We start from the raw sequence: 13474 nt of genomic DNA, 5'->3' as shown, positions 1-13474 counted from the left end.
GAGTTGAGGGGGGCAGGAGGAGAGGGAGAGAGAGAGAGAGTCTCCAGCAGACTGTCCATTCAGCATGGAGTCAGACTCGGGGCTTGATCCCAGGACGCTGAGATCATGACTTAAGCCAAAATCAAGAGTTTGGGCGCTTAACCAACCGAGCCACCCAGGTGCCCCTGTGTTGGAATCTTACTAAGATATTTGAGTAATCAAAAATGTATATGCAAAATTTTTTGCAATTTAAAGTTTTTAATGAGAATTGTTTCTTTGTCAAGATTCTCTGGGTATGGTATGGATTCACTATTAGGATTAATAATAATCACTATTATTTCAGTTTCCACCCCACATATACAAAAGCTTACTTAAAAGGAGAAAAACGTAACAAATGAGGAGATATATTAAAAGGCTTTATTCACAATAGAGAAATTTTACAAATATAGTTTTTAAAAATTATGTGTCAATCTATTACGTTTTCCATAACATTAGAGATTTATAGAAAGTTGGAAATGACAGAATAGACTTATGTACAAATTAAAAACAATCAATGAAAAGAATGGGTACTATATATGAAGGAGTCATGACAAACATCATTGAGTTCTATAAATTTTATACAACTTATATGTGTAATATTAATTGTGCACAGTATACCAAAAACATATGCAGAAACACAAACTTAAGTGCTATTTTAATTATTCGCCTTTCAGGATGTGAATACATATGTAAACTTAACTGCACAGTTTTGCTGAAAATGAAATGAAAGACAGTGCCTACCTAAGGACTTCAGTTGTTTAAAATAATTAACACAAAATATAAATTTAATTAAATTACATCACCATAATATTCTCTTATTTTGTATACATTTTTGGTGTTTTGGGACGTAGGTTAAAAAATCCATGTTCTAGAATTGAAAAACTTTGATCTCGCCATTGGCAGAACAAAATGTAGTACAATCATCTTGCCTATTTATATCAGGATACAAAAGGTACATTATAGAGCAGTGGGTACACATGACCTGATTTTAATATCCTATCTGCTGCAGAAATACGCATCAGCTTTGTGCTCTTTCAAATCAAATTGAAAATCAAAGAAAATAAAGTAATTTAAATTGCTAGTCCAAGGACATTCATGTGAAAATTATCATCTAAATACATATGGCCCAATTTTTGCAATAATCTCACACGTTGCTTTTAAGTCCTGGGAAAAAAAGGACTCTCAACTATCCATTCATTTCGTAAGGTGAGCTGAAGATATGAGTGGAAGGAGTTATTCTGGGTCACAGGAAGTCATTAACATTGCAATAATGATGCACTAAAGGATCTTTTTCATTTACTAATTTTATTAATTTTTTCTTTGACATAAACCAATGTACAATATTGAAAAAAGAGCAGGTCACACAGGTGGTCCTTTCAGACAAAGGAAATCTTTTGAAACACTTTCAAAAGGTGAAACAGCTAAAAACAATTGAGTCTATTGAGATCTAAGAAAATAATTAAAAAACATTATGTTGAAGCATATGAAATTGCTGATATCGGACAGTTTCTCAACTACAAGCATAGCAATTCCATATGCTTCAGCCTGATTCGCAGGGTTGCATTGAGCTATCTGACCACTCTAGGTTGAAAATGCAGGTGCTCCAAGTCTCTGTTCCTCAGTATATGCATCATCACATTAGCCCTTTCTAGGAATATATATATATATAATTCATATATATATTTCACATATATGAAATATGAACTAATATGAGAAAGCACAAGGTGCCACCAAATGTATTCTTGAGAAAGCCACTCATATCTCAAAGTAATGCTTATTCTTAATGAAGAATCATATAATTATTTTGATCTGCTATACGACTGTGGGGGATTAGGAATGTCTATTCCCATATATTGCTTTTAAGCTGGAATCTCTGTGTTGAGTTTGACCAGACAAAATGTACTATATTCTTATTTGGCCTGAAAGTTTATTAGATTTTCTTCAATTGACCATGAAGAGACACATTAGCAAAGCTTCTTTCAGAGTTAAATCCTGCTTTCACAAATTGAAATGAAATAATTTACTACATTTGAGAAAGGGCCCTTTTCAAATATGAAAAAAAAATGTGGACCAAATGTAATGCTTTTTTTGAGAACAAGAAAAAAACCTTAAAGATGAAATACAAACTAAAAACCATGTTAAATACTCACCCTTTCTTTAGAGAGACTCAATTTCTTCATATACTCCGTTAAAAGCAAAAGCTAACACATGAAAAGTTATACTGTTTTCTTTCAGAAAATATAATTCAGTAATAGCAGAGCTCTGCAAAACTTGAAAGCTCCATTCGTGTGGTAGGGGATGGAAGAAATTAACCAGGACATGATCCAGAAATGACACAGGGCATTTAAAGTAAAATTTGAGAACTAATTCACAAATTAGGAAACACTAATATAATTAACCAACAAAAATATACTGTGGTTCCAATGAAATGAGGTCAACATGAGATGATCCTTTTGGGAATGACATTCTAATTTGAATTACAATATGAGTGAAGTATTTTAGAAGACATTCTATCAAATAATGATAGACCCGCATAAAGAGGCTGTCTGTCACAGTTATAAGATCTGTCTCTGGTGGATAGACAAACCAGATTAACATAAAATTGAAAAGGAAAAAGCTTTTTTAATATTTAATTTATTATTATGGCTTTTTGCAACATGGCAAAACATTACAGCTTAAAGCAGACGTCATCTCCTCATAGAGGAGGAAAAAGTTTTGCAGTCAAATCAAAATTGTAATTAAGAGGTCATTGGTATACCATTTTATTTGGTGTAATAAAAATGATATACCTTCATGAACTCCAGAGATTACTTAAAAAAAGTAAAAACCTGTGATCCACTGACTGAATAATAAAGGATATGATAAGGAATTTAGGTCCATCTATGCCTATGAAAATAAACATAAAAGACTGCAAAACAATTTTAGAACTTAGAATAATCACAGACCTACTGATAAAAATTCATCATGTGCCTGAATACCAGAAAAGGAATTATTAAGGTATGCAGTGAAGGGAATGGAGCAGAGTAAAATATAAAATGTCTTTTTATTTTTCATTGACTTCAACTTCCTTTTTATTCGTACAGAGTACAGGGAGAAGATGTGCCTCGGTATTGAAGATCCAGTGTTCCAGTGGAAGTAGATCATCATCAGAAAATATTAAGTACAAATATCTGGAGAGAGAAACATGAGTATATGAGGCCCAAGAGACCGTCAGGCAGTGAGAGCATAAGGACAGCAACGTCTCCATTCATCTTATGGAGAATCACGGACAAGGGCCAAGTATTGCAAAACCCTGAGGCGATACAGTCACGAGCGTGGAATAAAGAAGCTGCTCTGTGCTCGGGTGTTGGTGTAGGAAAACCTACTAAGCAGTCCCCAGGCATCAGACTTATATAATGACTGGAAACACAGGTGCAAACATGTGCCACGCATGGAGAGTGACCTTCGGAAGCAGGCACACTTGCTCTTACTTATCATGTGTTCGTGACAAAGTCATCTGCAAAGAAGATCTGACCAGGTACCTCAGCCCCATACTTTTGGGATACATTTTACTTACTTGAGTGTCTCTGCCAGGAAGAAACTCTGCTGCACGTCGTCGTAACTCTCGTGTCTGAGGTAAACATCCCTTAGGCCTGAATAGCCTCCGTTCACTCGGCAGTGATTTTCCAGGGCCTAAGTTACCGGAAGAGGGAAAAAATGGTCACATTTCAATAAATTGCTTGTCACCAGTTTTTATTATGAAATTGCCAAATTGAAATAAAATAAGGATTCAAATTGAATGATACATGTGGAAGAGTTTCAGGCAAAAATTAAAAAATAACACAAAATGCAAATGCATATAAAGTATGAAAAGTTGGGGCGGCTCAGTCGGTTAAGCGTCTGCCTTTGGCTCAGGTCATGGTCTCAGGGTCCTGGGATCGAGGCCCGCATCGAGCTCTCTGCTCAGCGGGGAGTCTGCTTCTCCCTCTGTGCTCTCCCCCCCCTCAAAGAAATAAATAAAATCTTTTAAAAAAATAAAGTATGAAAAGTTAAAGGGTATATAGACAATATATCTCATCTAATTAGAAACACTTCTACATTTAATTATGAAATAATTTTTCAGTGTTTTTTTTTTTTTTTTTTTTTTTTTTTACCATTTCCTCCTGTGGTCTAGAGCAGGGTTCGTCAAACTATGGGTTACAGGCTAAACCCAGTCTCCTGTTGATTTTGTAAATAAAGTGTTACTGAACCACAGCCATGCTCATCTGTTTACATATTGTCTGTGGCTGTTTTTTCATTACAATGGCAGAGTTGAGTCCAGGCAAACCTCGGAGACATTGTGGGTTTGGTTCCAGACCACTACAATAAGTGAATATTGTGATAAAGTGAGTCAAGTGAATTTTTTGGTTTCTCAGTGCATAGAAAAGTTATGTATAGTGTCTAGTATAGTCTAGACTATACTAGAGTCTATTAAGTGTGTGGTAGCATTATGTCTGGAAAACAATGTACATACCTTAATTAAAAAATACTGTTGCTACAAAATGCTAAGCATCATGAGCGTTCAGTGGGTTGTACTCCTTTTGCTGGTGGAGGGTCTTTCTCTGATGTTGATGGCTGCTGACTGATCAGGGGGGTGGCTGTCGAAAGTTGGGGTGGCCATGCCAATTTCTTAAAATAAGACAACAGTGAAGTCTGCCATATCAGTTGACAGTTTCTTTAACAAATGATTTCTCTGCAGCACACAATGCTGTTTGATAGCATTTTACCCATGGTAGCACCTCTTTCAAAATTGGAGTCAATCCTCTCAAACCTTGCAGCTGCTTTCTCAACTAAGTTTATGTAATATTCTAAATTCTTGGTGGTCATTTCAACAATCTTCACAGCATCTTTACCAGCAGTAGATTCCATCCCAAGAAACCATTCTTTGCTCATCCATAAGAAGCAACTCTCCATCTGTTCAAGTTTTATCATTGGATTTGGCAATTTAGTCACATCCTCAGGCTCCACTTCTAATTCTAGTTCTCTTGCTATTTCCACCACATCTGCAGTTACTTCCTCCACTGAAGTCTTGAACTCCTCAGAGTCACCCGTGAGGGTAGATATCAACTTTTTTCAAAGCCCTGTTAATGTTGATGCTTTGGCCTCCTCCATAAGTGATGAATATTCTTCATGGTATCTAGAATGGTGAATTCTTACCAGAAGGTTTTCACTGACTTTGCCCAGATCCATCAGAGGAATCACTGTCTAGGGCAGCTATAGCCTTATGAAATGTATTTCTTAAATGCTTAAAGTCAAAATGCTCCTTGAACCGTGGGCTGCAGAATGGATGCTCTGTTAGCAGGCATGAAAAATCCATCTCATTGTCCATCTCCATCAGAGCTCTTGGGCGACCAGGTACACTGTCAATGAGCAGTCATATTTTGAAAGGAATCTTTTTTTTCTGAGCAGTAGGTCTCAACAGTGGGCTTAAAATATTCAGGAAACCATACTGTAAACATGTGAGCTCTTATCCAGGCTTCGTTGTTCCATTTATAGAGCACAGGCAGAGTAGATTTAGCATCATTCTTAGAGCCCCCAAGATTTTTTGAAATGATAAGTGAGCACTGGCTTCAACTTCAAGTCACCAGCTGCATCAGCCCCCCTAACAAGTGAGTCAGCCTATCCTTTGAAGCTTGGAAGCCAGGCATTGACTTCTCCTCTCCAGTTATGAAAGTCCTAGATGGCATCTTCCTCTAAAAGAAGGCCATTTCATCTACACCAAAAATCTGTTGTGTAGTGCAGCCATTTCATTAACGATCTTCGCTAGATCTCCTGGAGAACTTGCTGTAGCTTCTACATCAGCACTTGCTGCTTCAACTTGCCCTTTGATGTTATGGAGACGGCTTCCTTCCTTAAACGTCACGAACCAACATCTTTTGTTCTGCAGGTTCCTCACCTCTTTCAGCCTTCACAAAATTGGAGAGAGTCAGGGCCTTGCTCTGGATTACGCTGCGGCTTAACGGAATGTTGTGGCTGGTTTGATCTTCTATCCGGACCACTAAACTTTCTCCCTATCAGCATACTACTTTCTTATCATTCCTGTGTTCACTGAGGTAGCACTTTTAATTTCCTTCAAGAACTTCTCCTTTGCACTTACAATGTGGCTGCTTGGCACAGGAGGCCTAGCTCTTTGGCCTTTCCTGCCTCTTTTTTTTTTTTTTTTTTTTGGCTTTTGACATGCTCCTTCCTCACTAAATGTAATCATTTGTAGCTTTTGATTGAAATTGAGAGATGTGTGACTCTTCCTTTCACCTGAACACTTAGAGGCCACTGTGGGGCTAGTAACTGGCCTAATGCCAGGATTGTCATACCTCAGGAAATAGAACGGCCCGAGGAGAGAGAGAGAAATGAGGGAATGGCGAGTCAGTGGAGCCATCAGAACACCCAACATTCATCAATAAAGTTCTCTGTCTTATTAGGGTGCTGTTTGTGGCACACCAAAACAATTACAATAATAACATCAAAGATCACTGATCACACGTCACCCTAACAAATATAATAGCAATGAAAAAGTTTGAAATATTGTGAGAAGTATCAAAATGTGACAGAGATATGAAGCAAGCAAACGCTGTTGGAAAAATGGCACCGACTAGCCTTGCTCGACATAGGGTTGTCACAAACCTTCAATCTGTAAAAAACACAGTGTCTGCACAGCACAGTAAAGCAGAGCACAGTAAAAGGAGGTCTGCCTGCAGTTGCCTATGGCCCCCAAGCCTACTTCCCTCTGGCTCTTCCAGAAGATGCTTGCTGACCCCTGATCTAGAGAGGCTGTTAATGTCAACTGGGATTATAAACCCAATAACTGAGAAAGTGTAGTGGACCAAAACCAGCTGCTGCTACACCCAGAACATCTTATTTTGTAAACATTGATGGTGGAGTACTAATTAGTGATATTGGTCACAGATATCAAAGAAGAAAGTGGAAAGCGGTGAAAAAAAAATGTGGCTGATATCTATTTCTAAAGTATGTTTTTCCTTTCTTTAGTATGGGATGGAAGAAAATGGGATGAGTCAATTTCTTAACTGTCTGGAGAGAAATGATCCTACATTCCTGAAGTTTCTCTGACTATAATGAGTATTTGGAAAAGAGATGAGTTGGGCAGTGTGGGAATGAAAATTTAGGTAACAACTGAACAACTTGCAGGCTACATGAACAAAGAAAATACCTCATGATTTGGTACTTTTTAAAAGCCACTGGGAAAATAAGATCAACTTAAAAACTGCTTTGATTATATTCTCTGTTGTAGACAACAAACCAAGCTGGGGGAAAGCTTGCAGAAAGGAAATTTCAGGTCCTATTATTTATTTTTTTTTCCTTCCTTCCTTTTTTTTGATAGAAGTTCTTTTTGATTAAAAAGTCAAATACCAGATACACTGGAGTAGGCCAAAGATTATTTGTAAAAAAAGTAAAAAAAACAAACAAACAAACCAGGATTTAGAAGAAATGGACAAATTTGTTGTTATGGAACATAATTAAATCCTACTTCCAGACATTTCCTAAAAAAGATTTTAACAACAAAACTTTTTCTTATTTTCTTCCCTTGAAGTTCTTTGGTGATAAGCTAATGAGAGGATAAGGCAGGCACGATAAACTGCCAACTCCTCTCTCCCACAGAAATTTCTATAAGCTCCTTCTTTCAATTATAGGGAAAGAGTTGTTCTGTGGTATGGACAATGCCCAACCGTTTTTCCTCTCTTCAGTTCACCCTCATTCTTCTTCTCACTCAGTCTTAATGTGGTGAGTCAGAGTTGTCCAGCACGCGTTCTAACATCTCAGAAGAAGGGGCTGAATCCTGGCCCTGGACTCCTTAACCGGGGCCTCCGACGTGCCTGGACCCGGGCAGTGTCCCTTGGTTCAACATGGGGTTGTTATGAGAATAAAACAAGATGGGGCACCTGGGTGGCTCAGTTGGTTAAGCGACTGCCTTCGGCTCAGGTCATGATCCTGGAGTCCCGGGATCGAGTCCCGCATCGGGCTCCCTGCTCAGCGGGGAGTCTGCTTCTCCCTCTGACCCTCTTCCCTCTTGTGCTGTCTCTCATTCTCTCTCTCAAATAAATAAATAAAATCTTTAAAAAAAAGAAAGAAAAAAAAAAGAGAATAAAACAAGATGAAGACACACTTCGCAGAGTGACAGGGATCTTTCAGAGGTTTAGAGAGGCCTAGCTACTTTTACTTTTTGAGGCTTTTGGCAAATTAAAAAAAAAAAAAAAGGGGGAAAAATGCCAGAGGCTTTTTTTTTTTTTAACTTTTAAAAAATGAAAAGGCATCATGTCAAATATAAATTTTAAAACTTTAGGAATATGAAGCTGGGGATAAGCAGCCCTGGCTTTACGGTATCTCAACAGTAGAAGAAGTCATGTATTTATGCTGCATAGTCTGATGAGAACATCATTTTACTGCAATCTGTTCTTGGGACTCTCAGACTCTAGGCATAGGACCACCTCGATTTTACGTAAATGCTTACATTATTAGTGACCATATGTGGCTGGGATGCACTAAGAGCAGAGAAAAGAAAAACAGGAAAATGTTTACAGTTACTGGAACTCTAAACAAACCCAGACCCCAAGGGACTGTACCTCTTTAGGGGGGAAAAGGTAAAAGAATAGCGAGCAGCATGAGTTAAATCGTAAGTCAGAAAGGGAGAGAAAAGAATTCTCTTATCTTTAGGTTAAAAGTGTTAGAATAACGGCTGATCCATGGAGATTTCCAAGAGTGGATTCTAGGGAACAATGCTCATAATAAGGCTGAATGGCTGAGTTTGGTCTGAGTTCATAGGTAGAACCTAGCAAAACAGACATATCAAAGAGTCTGGAAACAGGGATCAAGCCTGGGGAGGGAGAAGCAGGAACTGGGAAGACAAATCACTTTCTGAGAGCCAGAATGTCCATATGGCAAAGGTCAGATTTAGGAGACTAGAAAAAATTGTCTGTGTGGAAAAAGAAGGACAAAAAATCCCTGTATAAGGCTTATCTGCTACTGTGGACCAGGGGAGACACCATATAATCCATACATACCTTTATAGACATTGTGTAATCTATAACTACCAAGACATATATGAATACATAGGTATAATTTAGAGTAGAGCTTTATCAGAATATTACCCGTAATAGGGAGGAGTTTAATGAAGTTTTCATGACATTATTGAGAAAAACAAAAGAACTATGAGGTAAATGTTATTTTTGCTACATAGATTCACAAATGTGTAAACATCTGTGATTAATGGATTGTTGGTAACCTGTGGAGAAGTTTCTAGTACCCTATGCTGGATTATATAATTTCATATCTTGTTTGACATTATTATTGTGTTCAGCGTTACTATTCAGAAATTCAGCTAAGACACGGAAAGCAGGTTTATCGTATGAGTGCAAGAAGTCTGGAAAGGGAGTGCTTCGTTAGAAGATGGGAAGATGGCTGACAAATACTTTACAATTAGCAAATGTGGTTGAACACAAGGGTGAACAAAAGAGATGTCTCGACAGGAGCTAATACAGTAGCTAATATCATTTGACCACAACTTCGATGTAAGCCAGGGGTTTTACAATCCACCAAAAAACCAAGTTGGACCATCGGCTGTGGGAAATAACACTCAGAAGAGAGGTTATTGGGTCACACTGCTCAGCCCTGAGAGACCACACACGTCATGAGGAGGTGGAGGGAAATGGTGGATGAGGATGGACCAGTGGGCAGAATGTGCTGTCTTCAGATAACTGAGGAGCTAAAGTGTAGAAGACAGAAGGGATTTTCCCCCAGTACCTCCAGAGCACAAAACACTGTAAATTCTGGTTTCAAAAGGAGTAAGTTTCTAACACTTTCAACCATTAAAAAATGGAATTACTTTATTAGTAGTATATTCTTTTTTTAAAACTACAAAGTCCTTGAATTGAGGAGGAATAGCCATCTGGCAAAGATGACAAGGAGGTCTTTTCTTTGAGGGGAAGGCTAGTCTATGTGTTTTAGTTTGGGTTCCCCTAAAAATGGAGCATGAGGACAAGGGCCAGATGCAACAAGTTTTTAAGGGAGGTGACATCAGGAAGGGAATGAGCAGGGCAAGTGACCCGGGGGAGGGAGAAGAGCCCGTGAAATGTGCTGAGCAGGTGACAGCTGTGGGCCGTGAAGGCTCCCTCCCACTGGAAACCCTCTGAGGAATCATGCAGAATGCATCTCAGAGTTATTCTGCAAAGGGGGAAGACTGGGCTAGCTGTTCATCAACTCTGAGACCTCATTGGTTCAGGACTGCCCCTGCGGACTTTACCTCTCCCACCTCCCGGACCACAGCCAGCTACCTGGGAAGAAGCTCAGAGCTGGGGCAGCTGAGAAGCACAGGGGGTCGGGGGGCGGGTGGGGGGGGTGGGGAGGTGCAGGGATGTGGTCCCTGCAGCTGTAGCTGAAACAAAGGAGGGCTGAGGGGATGTCACGCAAGGGAAAAGAGTACCACCACACTATCTCTGTTGATGATTCTGTGCTTTAAAGAGGGCAAGCGTCCCAGCACTCCCCCCTCCCCGCTCTACCTCAAGTTCTAGCAGAAGCACTAGTGGCAAAAAGCAAGGGCAGGGGGTGGGGGTTGGTTCGGAGGGTTCAGACTGTGCACAGGGAGACAATCTTACATCATATGCTACAGTAGAAGTTAACAATAGACAAAAATCCTAACCCTTAAAACCAAGTTATTACCCCACAAACATGCTCCCCTGAAGAACCAAGCAAACCAAAGCTTCCCATTCACACGGCCATAGAGGTTTACTTATTTCCATTTTTGTATCAGTTCTCTCTCAGACATTTTTCACATTTTAACAACTCTAAAATTGGCATGTCATAATTTAATTGGTGGTGTGGTACTTTCTCAGTGGTGTACAAAATAATGGTGTTTCTTATCAATTAGGGTGTTTTACATTTGATGAAATACGTTATTCCTGATATTTTCAATTTAAACTGATATTTGCAAGGTGACTATTAGCCTTGAATTCTTTTGCTGCCCTAGTGGAAACCAAAATAATTTCCTATCACCAAAGCTTAGATGAACCTCAATTTTTATACATTTTTTTCAGAGGAAAAAACATAAATTTAAAGAAATTGGAATTACCACCGACTAAACATAATTAGAAAACTTTGCAAGAAGTAAAAGACAAAAAGAGGCCTAAAGAATCGTTATTACTTAAAATGACTAATGACTAGGGATAAGGCACACACTACACGAAGAGGGTAATAAGCAAGATTCATCAACGGCTTCCTAAGATATTAGTTATAACTTACACAAAGGCAATATATTCATTTTAGATTTCCTGAGAGAAGTTATTTCTAACAGTCAGGTTTTAAAGACAGCTAACTTTGTAACAGTGAGTGTAATTAAAGTGTTGGCTTGTTCTTATCTCCTTGATGCTCCACCACAACTCCTTCCAGAATAATAGCTCTTAAAATTAACATTATTTGATGCAGAATCTGGAGAGTGTGGCTGCTGGTACCAGCCCACAGTGTTCACTAGATTAGTTTGGGAAGATGACACGCCATGTTCTGTAGGAAGAGACCCAAGGGGTGACGAAGACAATTCAAACAGCGCATTGGATAGATGGAAAGCTTATAGATATTCAGAGAAACCTGAGGTCGGTGAACGAATATTGTTGCACAAAGTAGTTCTTCTATAAGTTCTTTCTAGAAGTTAGATCTAAGTAGCTAATTTACTCTGTGGAAGAATTTCAAGCTAAAATGGAACTGGAACCGGAAGACAGAAAACAGAAAATCTTACGCATGTACCCTTAGGAAAGCAAACTTAAGGACCGTGAGACTGATTTCCTGTACATGCCAGATTTACAGAAAACTGATAATACTGGCATGATAGGGAGTTGGCCAGAGGTTGCCTTATATCAACCCCTTGGGAAGTTTTACTTATGGAATGAACAAGAACTGACCCAGGTCAGGCTGGTCTCACAAAATAGCTCAGTTGTGCTTTATTTGTATGACTCGACTGGTTTTGTCCACTCAGGGAACTCTCAAAGCTGGTGCCTATTTGTTTTTTATTTTAACAGACTCTATCTGAATTCTCTCTTCTTTACATACAGCCCACCTTGAAACTTCAAATGACTCACTTGTGTTTGCTGAATTGCAATTCCTCTGCTGTCCCTGAATAAACTCTTTTTTATGGACAATTTTGAGTTTGTCTCGTTTACCTTTTTATTTAGGTTGAAACTAAGTAGAAACACATATTTTCATTTCAATGCCCAAAGACTCATAAAAACCAACCAACCAACCAATGTAGCGGCTTCTCAAAACAGACAACAGGCAGAGGTCATTATCCCCAAGTTGTCAGTAACTGTGGAATTAAGTGACCATTATTTCTATGGCTGTGGGAACTTAATTTTATAATATGCCTTTCTAGATATCTCTTTTAGTATCAAAGTAGGTCTATTACTATCACCATTACATAAAGCAAAGCTGAAGCCAGGGATATAGGATGACAACTGAAAACACTCATTCTTGAATTGGGGAAAATTCTAATTAAACCTTTAAAAATCAGGGGGCCCAGGTAGCTCAGTCGGATGAGCGGCCGACTCTTGATTTTGGCTCAGGTCGCGATTAGGGTCGTGAGGTGGAGCCCCCACTGGGCTCTGTGATGGGCATGGAGCCTGCTGAAGATTCTCTCTTTCCCCCCTCTCCCTCTGTACCCACCCCTCAAAGCTTTAAAAATCCTAGAAAAGTTGATAAGCTAGATTTAAAGAAATCACTGAGCATTTTTCCCTGAGACATTTATGTATAAGAAATATAAGCAAATTAAAACATCACCTCTACGGCTTCCCAGGCCCACTTCCTGTACTTTGGATCATGAGTCAGTCGCCACATGTACATGTAAGTCTCAACAACCTCTGGCCGTAGGATGTAGTACTTTTCGTTCTGCCTGGTGGCGATGGCCTCAACACCACCATCGAACCTGAAAGCTTCCGGTCCCAGTTTCATATCTAAAGGGCACGCAAGGGTGACAAGGGTTATTGTCTGGATGCTGCTCAGTTCTATAACTTCAATGAAATGAGAAAGTACTTTACAACATTCAAGAGAGATGTCAAAACAATTGCTTTAAGGAATGGTTATAAACATCCTATAATAAACAATATTCGATATACTTTTAAAATACAGTCATCTGAGAGTCCTTTTTAAAGCACTGCAATGATCTGTTACTTTCATTTAACCAGCACTTACTGAGTGCCCCCCAGTAGGTACAAGGCACTACAGCACCCCTTATTAGTCAGCTGGAAAACCAGTGGTTGAGAATTCTATGTCATTATGTCATGAGAGGTTACTTAATCTTTGGGCTTCAAACTCCTGTTTTATAAGAAGGGAGCCAGACTCTTATTTCACGGAGATACTGAAAAGGTTAATAATGGCATAAAAAACTAAGTTTCTTTTGCACCTGGGACAGAGAATCTTAACCAATGTTATTTACCTAAAGCAGGGT

The 13474-nt window shown here is 39.0% G+C and overlaps 1 protein-coding gene across 2 annotated transcripts in view; it reads right to left on the bottom strand.

Moving 5' to 3' along the window:
* Positions 1-381: 381 nt before the first annotated feature.
* MAN1A1 (mannosidase alpha class 1A member 1) overlaps positions 382-13474 on the bottom strand; it is a 166246-nt gene continuing 153153 nt past the window's right edge. For both annotated transcript variants that reach the window (XM_032407979.1, XM_032407980.1), the window contains exons 11-13: positions 12808-12980; positions 3575-3690; positions 382-3188 (exon numbers count right to left, since the gene is read on the bottom strand). In XM_032407979.1, coding sequence (XP_032263870.1) covers positions 3062-3188; positions 3575-3690; positions 12808-12980 — 416 coding nt within the window. In that variant the 3' untranslated portion in view covers positions 382-3061. The remainder of the gene's footprint in view (positions 3189-3574; positions 3691-12807; positions 12981-13474) is intronic.

This window comes from Phoca vitulina, unplaced genomic scaffold (assembly GCF_004348235.1).
Source record: "Phoca vitulina isolate PV1807 unplaced genomic scaffold, GSC_HSeal_1.0 scaffold9, whole genome shotgun sequence".
Lineage (NCBI taxonomy): Eukaryota > Metazoa > Chordata > Mammalia > Carnivora > Phocidae > Phoca > Phoca vitulina.
Note: the sequence above shows the minus strand (reverse complement) of the source record. Positions and strands in the feature narration are given on the sequence as shown.